Genomic DNA, 8295 nt, shown 5'->3' on the forward strand with positions numbered 1-8295 from the left:
CGCCGGTGCTGTTTTGTGGTTTTTTTTTTTTTTTTTTTTTTTTTTTTTTTTTTCCCCCCCCCCCCCCCCCCAAAGGTTTTCTCTCTCCTCTCTTCCTCTCTCCTGCCCTTCTCACTTGCCCCAGGCTACGCACCGGTGACGGGGATGTGCCACCCGCTCCGCAGCTGCACCCTCAACCACGAAGACGGCTTCTCCTCGGCGTTTGTTGTCGCCCATGAGACTGGCCACGTGTAAGTCACAGGGACAGAGCAGGCTGTCCCCTCTGGTGGCTTTTCCCCTTCCTCCGGTGACGTGGTGGGGGCAGCATCACCGCGGTGGTGGGGGGACGAGCGTGGTGGTGCCTCTTGCTTTGCAAAAGGGACTTTCTGCTGGTGCAGGTGTGTGGACCGCCGAGGAAGGAATAGGTAAATATCCCAGGAACCCGACTTTACGCCGGCTTTTCCCACCAGGTTAGGCATGGAGCACGACGGCCAGGGCAACCGCTGCGCCGACGAGACCAGCATGGGGAGCATCATGGCGCCGCTGGTCCAGGCCGCCTTCCACCGCTACCACTGGTCCCGCTGCAGCAAACAGGAGCTCAACCGCTACATTCAGTAGGTTGATTTTAATCGGGGAGGGGACAAACACACAATGTTCTCCCTTTGGATGGTGAAGCTGCTGCGTGAAGCAAGAGGTGGACAGGTCCCCATTGGGATTGCTTGTTTTGGCCAGAATAGCAAAAAATGGTCTTTGGGAGGTTATTTTCCCTTTTTCTTCTGCTAACAGCGTTGGTTCCTTGCATGAGTCTGAATTGTTTTTTGGGCTGTGGAAGCTGGAGGCAAATAAGAGCCTGATAAAAGCTGGAGATGTCGACGGAGCAGTAGTTTGCAGAAGCTCAGTGCGGGTGGAGCCCAGATCCAGACCCCAAATATTCTTGCTGTTTGCTTTGGGCAGCCTGCGTGGTTTCCCCTTTAGGCTATAAAACGTCGTGTGGAAACAGGCTGGGAGCTTTCCATGTGCCGGGGCTGAGAGGAGGAGCAGGGAAGCGGGGGGCGGTGGGGGCACCCACTAGCGCCCAGGCACTCTGTCCCCAAGGGAGCGGAGGGATGCTTGTCCCTGGGGGACTCTGCACGGTTGGTCTTTGCTGGGAACGCGTTTTCCAGCGGTGGGTGGGTAGCGTCAGCGCCAAGATCGTTCGGAGTTCTCAATATCTGGATCTGGAGAGAGGGCTGGAGGTGAAGGAAGGGCCGAAAGGAGGGCTTTGCCTCTGCCCTGCGTCTCTGCAGCTCCTATGACTGCCTCCTGGATGACCCCTTTGAGCACCAGTGGCCCACCTTACCCGAGCTGCCGGGCATTAACTACTCCATGGACGAGCAGTGCCGCTTCGACTTCGGCGTGGGCTACAAAACGTGCACGGCGGTGAGTACGGAGCCAATACAGGTTGCGTGCCCGTATTGGACCCCACCCTCCGAGACCTCCATCCAGCCGCTGCGGGGATGAGGAGGGACCTCCCCGCTGCCGTCCCAGCCCAGCTCCTCTGTGCTCCCTAGTTCCGCACCTTCGACCCCTGCAAGCAGCTGTGGTGCAGCCACCCAGACAACCCCTACTTCTGCAAGACCAAGAAGGGACCACCCTTGGATGGGACCGAATGTTCTCCGGGCAAGGTAGGGGCTGGTCCTGCCTGATCCTTCCTCGGGAGGGGACAGGGACACCCTCGAGGGCAGCAGGTGGTGGGATGCCCAGTTTCTAGCCGGCGTTGCTCCTTGTTTTCCCCAGGTTGTGCTCAGATGGGGACTTTGTTGGTCTTCTGGTCTGCTTCTGCAGAGGAGCAGGAGGCGTTTTGTCACCTGGCGGAAGAATGGTGACGTCATTGCACATCCAACCTCGTGATGTCATCAGGCTTTTACTTTAGGCTCTCTTAGCGTGCCTGTTAGCCCAGCATGAAAGCATGGATATGCTGGAAAAGCTGCTGGCCACTGTAGTTTTTGGGTGATTCTTTGCTGGAGAAGGGCTGGGCGTAAAATATCCAACAGCTTCTGATAAGTTTCTGTATAAATCCCATCAATCTTGGTGAAGATGCAGCCTCCTCGAGTGCTCAAATGGTGGTTTGCCAAAATGCTTCCAAAATTAGGCTTTTTCGGAATCGTGTACAGACGTGTTATGAGTCGTGCTGGCAAGTGGCTCCAGAGGACTGCAGCGTCTGGACTGGGAGGTCCTTCCTTCAGGTCCTTCCCCAGGGCTGGAGTTAAACGCCGGGTCTGGGTGCCCATGGGGTGACACCACACCTTCATGCCTAGGAAGAGGTGCGGAGCTCTGGATTTCCTTTACCAAAACGCCCGGCAGCTTGCTGCTCTGCTCCTTGCCAAATTTTGGGTTCATCCCCACCCTGTGCTGGGGGGAGACATCCCCAGGGCTGATCCAGTCCCAGCCCTAGGTATAAATCAGTGCCTGCCCAAGGATCTGCATGGATGGGTAGGAGGAGGCGGTCTGACCGGAGAGAGAAAAACAGTCCGGGAACTCAAAAATACAACGTTGGGGAAAGAAGATCAAAGGAAAAACTATGGGCCGTTTTCGTCACGCTGTGGGTGTAGGAGGGCTCTCTTTGCTGGTGCTGAGCACTTTGGAAGGGGCATGAGTGGAGCTCACCCCTCTTTTCTCCTCCCTTCCAGTGGTGCTTCAAAGGTCACTGCATCTGGAAGACATCGGAGCAGCCCTACAGCCAGGATGGCAGCTGGAGCTCCTGGTCCAAGTTTGGCTCCTGCTCCAGGACCTGCGGGGGAGGCGTGCGCTCTCGCAGCCGGAGCTGCGACAACCCACCGTACGTTTGGCCTCCACCGCCCTCCTTTTTTAGTAGGGGTAAAACTGGAAGTGGCTGAGAGCCAGAGGTTCCTCGCTCTTCCCCTTGTGCGCCCGGTCGGCAGGGATGGGGACATCTGCTCCTGCCTGGGCTATGACATGCATATAATTTCTCCAGGGAGACCCTAAAGCCACCTTCCAGTATCTCAAGGGGGCCTACAGGAAAGCTCGAGAGGGACTTTTTACAAGGGCAGATAGTGATAGGATGAGGGGGAATGGCTTCAAAGTGGAAGAGGGGAGATTTAGATTAGATATTAGGAAGACATTTTTCACTCTGAAGGGGATGCGGCACTGGTGCAGGTTGCCCAGAGAAGCTGTGGCTGCCCCATCCCTGGAGGTGTTCAAGGCCAGGTTGGACGGGGCTTGGAGCAACCTGGGCTGGTGGGAGGCGTCCCTGTCCAGGGCAAGGGGGGTGGAACTGGATGATCTCCAAGGTCCTTTCCAACCTAAACCATTCTATGATTTGCGTGTTGAGCTGCATCGTGTTTGGACAGCATCCCCCCTGCCCTGATGCTCTTTTAACCCACCCGCTTTATTTTCCAGCCCGGCGTATGGCGGGCGCCATTGCCCGGGAGCCACCTACGAGTACCAAGTGTGCAACGCCGAGGAGTGCCCAGGGCCCTACCAGGATTTCCGTGCCCAGCAGTGCTCCAAGCGCAACTCCTACTACACCCACCAGAACAGCAAGCATGCCTGGCTTCCCTACGAGCATCACGACGGTGAGCGGCGGCGGGTCCTAGTAGCCAAATCGCCTCCTCTCCCAGAGGAGGCTGCACTGGTGGCCATCACCGTGGCTGGGCTGGGAGCCAGGTCCACCCGCCTGCCTTGGTGTTCCTCATGCACGTGGCCAAGCGTCTTCTCGCCTTGTGGTGTCACATCGTGTGTCCTGTCCCGTTGCCTTCTCTTAATTTCATTGAGTCTGCTGGGCAAAAGCGCTGGCTCTGGAGCAACGAATGGACGCGGCCGAATACGGCGCATGATTAGCCTGGGCTTTGGGTGGGACAAGCTGAGATGGGTTTCTATTTTCAATCACCCTAATGTTTTTCCACAAACCCCTTCCTCCCCTCTCTTCCCCACCTCTTTTTCCCCTTTATGTTTTATTTTGCCGCAGATGCTCAGAAGTGTGAGCTCATTTGCCAGTCTGAGGGAACGGGGGACGTGGTGTTCATGAATCAGGTGGTTCACGACGGCACCCGGTGCAGCTACCGAGACCCCTACAGCATCTGCGTCCGGGGCGAGTGCGTGGTGAGGAGCTGATGGATGCTGTGTGAGCGTCCCTGTCCCTTACCTGTCCAGGAGAGAGCTTGTGCATCCCCTTGACCCCATACCCCTCGGGGACGCACGTCTTAACCCCTGTGTGCAGCCAAGGGCTACGGGGACGGTGGAGCAATGAGATGGGCTGCAGGAACGTAACCCCGTGCTCGTCTTCTCTTCCCCGCGGGTGACAGCACGTCGGCTGTGACAAGGAGGTCGGCTCCCTGAAGCAGGATGACAAGTGCGGGGTCTGCGGGGGGGACAACTCCCACTGCCGGACGGTGAAGGGCACGCTGGCCAAGACCCCCAAGCAGCCGGGTGAGTAGGCAGGGTGGGTTTGGGAGCAGATTCGGTCAGGGTCAGCTGGATTCACACATCCCGGTGGAGCAAACCTGCTCTTTCTCTTCCCTCCATCCATCCTCCCTCCCTTCCATTAGGTGTTTTGAAGATGTTTGAGATTCCGGCCGGGGCCAGGCACCTTCAGATAGAAGAGGTGGAACCAGCATCCCACACCATCGGTGAGCACGCCGTAGTTCACCTCTCCCTTCACCCGCTACCTCTTTCTCGGGCCTGTTCTGACAATTCCCACCCAAAGGGTCGTCTTTGGGTCATTCCAGTCCTTCAAAGGCAGTGACCAGAGGAAATGACGTTGAAATACCTCCTTTCTCCTCCAGCTGTTAAGAATCAAGCCACGGGTAACTTCATCCTTAACGCCAAGGGCAAAGAAGCCAAAAGCCAAGTGTTCATTGAGATGGGCTTGGAGTGGGAATACACCGTTGAACATGGCAAGGAGAGCCTGAAGACCAGCGGTCCTCTGCACGAGGCCATCAGCGTTTTGGTAAGCCTGGCTGATGCATCCTCCAGACGCGTCAGGGATGACTGTCACCCAGAGGTACAGGGAGAGGAGGCGGTCTGAGATGGGAGGTAGGAGGTGATGGAAGGATTTTGGTGGAGAAAGGGCATAGGGCATGGCTTTAAACCCAGGGAAATGAGGGAGCCAAATGGAAGGGGCAATGAGCTGCAGGCAAGAATGGCACAAGGACGCATCGCTTGGGTGTTTGCCTTTGAATCCAACTGTATTTTGCTGTCTCATTTTAGTTATGCTGGTATTTGGGGGAGTTAGGGACTGGGTCCCCTGGGTGCCCACGGGAGGGTAGGTCTGCACTCCCACCCATCCCTGCAGCCGATGCTGGCTTTGGGCATAGACTATGGTCCTGCAGGTCAGAGGAGGGGCCAAGGGCATGCCACCCAAGGCTGGAGTTGGGATGTTTGGGCACTGTTTTTCTCCGCAACTGGAGAGGTACGTTCCCAAAGGGTGGACGCTGTGTTCGGAGCCCACCTATTCATATTGGAGGTAGTAATGGGGTTTGTTTCTCCTGCTCTTGTGCCCATTGTTCGCTTCTTTTTTTTTTTTTTCTTTGATGGCCTCCTCTTCCCTTCCGTCTCCCACGGCATCATTCCTTCCTCTCCTTCCCCATCTCCAATTGTTCTCTCTCTGCCTGCAGGTCATCCCTCAGGGGGAGGAGGTGAGGAGCAGCCTGATGTACAGGTACATCATCCATGAAGACCTGCTGCCCATGATCGGGAACAACAACGTCCTGCTTGAGGAGATGGATTCCTACGAGTGGGCCCTCAAGAGCTGGTCTCAGTGCTCCAAGGCGTGTGGAGGAGGTAGCTTTCCCTTCGTAGCAGGCTACAGCGTGGGCTTGGAAGGATGCTTGGGTGTGTTGGGCAATGCGTTAGCCCTTTGGGGCATCTCTGGTTTGGTAAGGTGCAGATGCTGTTTGAAATCGTTTCTCCCCAGGATGGCAGATGGCAAGGCTTTAGAGCTAGACCTGGTACTGCGTGGAGGCCTGGCTTTCTCGCTTTCTCTTTCACCCATACCCATGTTCTTTGCACCTTTTTAATTTGGGGGATCTACCATGTGGGAACATGAGTGTTAAAAAACACTATTGCAGAGCAGTTTAGGAGAGCGTTTTAGCCAGATTTCTTATGAAAACAGGCTGCTGTGATCATGTGTGCATACCTTTGTCTGTCTATGAACCTAATGAAACTCAACAAGGGCGTGTGTAGGGTACTGCATCTGGGGAGGAATAACCCCATGCATCAGTACAGGTTGGGGGCTGACCTCCTGGAGAGCAGCTCTGTGGAAAGGGACCTTGGGAGTCCTGGTGGACAAGAGGATGACCATGAGCCAGCAATGTGCCCTGGTGGCCAAGAAGGCCAATGGCATCCTGGGGTGCATCAAGAAGAGTGTGGCCAGCAGGTCGAGGGAGGTCATCCTCCCCCTCTACTCTGCCCTGGTGAGGCCACATCTGGAGTGTTGTGTCCAGTTCTGGGCTCCCCAGTTCAAGAAGGACAGGGAACTGCTGGAGAGGGTCCAGCAAAGGGCTACAGAGATGATGAGGGGACTGGAGCATCTTTCTGATGAGGAAAGGCTGAGGGACTTGGGGCTTTTCAGTCTGGAGAAGAGAAGACTGAGGGGGATCTTATCAATACTTAAAAAAAAACCTGAGGAGGGCCTTCTCTGCTGTGAGGGCGGCAGAGCAGTGGCACAGGCTGCCCAGAGAGGTGGGGGAGTCTCCCCCTCTGGAGCCATCCCAAACCCGCCTGGACGCCGTCCTGTGCCACTGCTGGAGGTGCCCCTGCTCTGGTGGGGGTGGCACTGGGGGAGCTCCAGAGGGCCCTTCCAGCCCTCACCAGTCTGGGATTCTTGTGATTCTGTGAGTTTTGAATTCGTTGGCTGTTTTTAACCCACTTTGAGCCAACGGGTAGTGATTTTGCAGATGACTGCTCCCAAAGCTTGCATGGAGATAGGTGTGGACGCACCAGTAAGTGCTGTGTTGGAGGGCAGGTAGCACACCTGAGCTCCTGGTGGAGTTATCGCTGGATTTTTCCCTCTGCGATGAAGCACGGGTGGCCCCATGCTGGCGTCGGGGGTTTGCCATAGAAAGGCAAGGCTTTCCTCAGCAATCAGTGGCATCTGATTTCGCAGCTGGCCCTGCTCTGAGCAGGTGCTGGACCAGAGACCTCCAACCTAGCTGACCCTCAAACGATGGAGAAGACCTCGCGTTTTCACCTTGCGCCGCCCAGCTCGCGGCTGGAAGATTGTGGGGACTTGCAGAGGTGGAAAGGGAAGCCTTCCTGGCTCCAGGGACCTCGCTGCAGCAGGATTCCTGGCAGAGCTGCAGGCAGCTCGTGGTTAAGGCTGGCTTAGCCCCGGTCGGGTCTGCTCCCGAGCAAGCGCGGCTTATTTGGCACATTATAGCAGTGCTTTGGCTGGGCTTGCGGCGTGCTGCCTTTCCCCCCTCCCCCCAGTCTGGGAAAATCAAGCCAAATCTGTAGCTCACTAAGTGCTCGTGGTGGTGTCTCCCCCAGGAAACTCCGTTGTCTTGACCTGGGTTTTCGGGAGAGCAGCATGGGGAAGGGGTGGGGGGAAAGCGGAGTTTGCTTCGTCCCCTCTCCGTGTGTGCACCCCGCCGCAGGATGGGCGACCCCAGGAGGTTGGGAGAGGAGGTGGGGGGGGATTTCCACCACCCACACGAGCATCCTCTGCAAGCCCGGGCGAAGCACCGCTTGGATCCCACCTGAGCAGTGACATCTGAGCGCACGCATCCCGGTAGGGATGCAGGAGAAGGACGGGGCGAGGAGCGGGTGGGACATGCTCTGCACCTCACTCCCCCCTCCCTCCCCAGGCATCCAGTACACCAAGTCCGGCTGCCGGCGGAAAAGCGACAACCGGATGGTGCATAGAAACTTCTGCGACAACGGCAAGAAGCCGAAGCCGATCCGGCGGCGCTGTAACCTCCAGGAGTGCTCCCAACCAACGTAAGTCCCCCCATACCTGGCTCAAGATGCTCTCATCCCCTATGATATATAGGTATATAAATACTTATGGGGGGGAGGAGCGTTGGGAGCGCGCCGGCTGCTCCCCAAGCGCGGGCATCTCCTCTTAACACCTGGTCCCATCTCCATCCCCCTTTGGCAGCTGGGTGGCCGAGGAGTGGGGCGCCTGCAGCAAGTCCTGCGGCAAGCTGGGGGTGCAGGCGCGGGCGGTGCAGTGCGTGCAGCGCCTGCAGGACGGCACCAACCGCACTTTGCACACCAAGTACTGCCCCGGGCAGCGGCCCGAGACGCGCCGGCCATGCAGCCGCCTGCCCTGTCCCGCACAGTGGAGGACGGGCGCCTGGTAGGCGGTGAGATGGG

At 57.3% G+C, this 8295-nt stretch overlaps 1 protein-coding gene across 1 annotated transcript in view; it reads left to right on the plus strand.

Moving 5' to 3' along the window:
• The window catches only part of ADAMTS14 (ADAM metallopeptidase with thrombospondin type 1 motif, 14), a gene marked incomplete at its 3' end in the record, with an annotated part of 31758 nt that overhangs the window by 20390 nt on the left and 3073 nt on the right, over window positions 1-8295 (plus strand). The window contains exons 8-20 of the mRNA XM_009890937.1: window positions 125-230; window positions 450-593; window positions 1266-1398; window positions 1530-1643; window positions 2649-2797; window positions 3379-3554; window positions 3947-4080; window positions 4284-4407; window positions 4527-4607; window positions 4764-4927; window positions 5595-5760; window positions 7785-7917; window positions 8078-8278. Of these exons, the coding sequence (XP_009889239.1) occupies window positions 125-230; window positions 450-593; window positions 1266-1398; window positions 1530-1643; window positions 2649-2797; window positions 3379-3554; window positions 3947-4080; window positions 4284-4407; window positions 4527-4607; window positions 4764-4927; window positions 5595-5760; window positions 7785-7917; window positions 8078-8278 (1825 nt within the window). The remainder of the gene's footprint in view (window positions 1-124; window positions 231-449; window positions 594-1265; window positions 1399-1529; window positions 1644-2648; window positions 2798-3378; window positions 3555-3946; window positions 4081-4283; window positions 4408-4526; window positions 4608-4763; window positions 4928-5594; window positions 5761-7784; window positions 7918-8077; window positions 8279-8295) is intronic.

The sequence above is a fragment of the Charadrius vociferus genome, unplaced genomic scaffold (assembly GCF_000708025.1).
Source record: "Charadrius vociferus isolate BGI_N301 unplaced genomic scaffold, ASM70802v2 scaffold1528, whole genome shotgun sequence".
Taxonomy (NCBI): Eukaryota; Metazoa; Chordata; class Aves; order Charadriiformes; family Charadriidae; genus Charadrius; species Charadrius vociferus.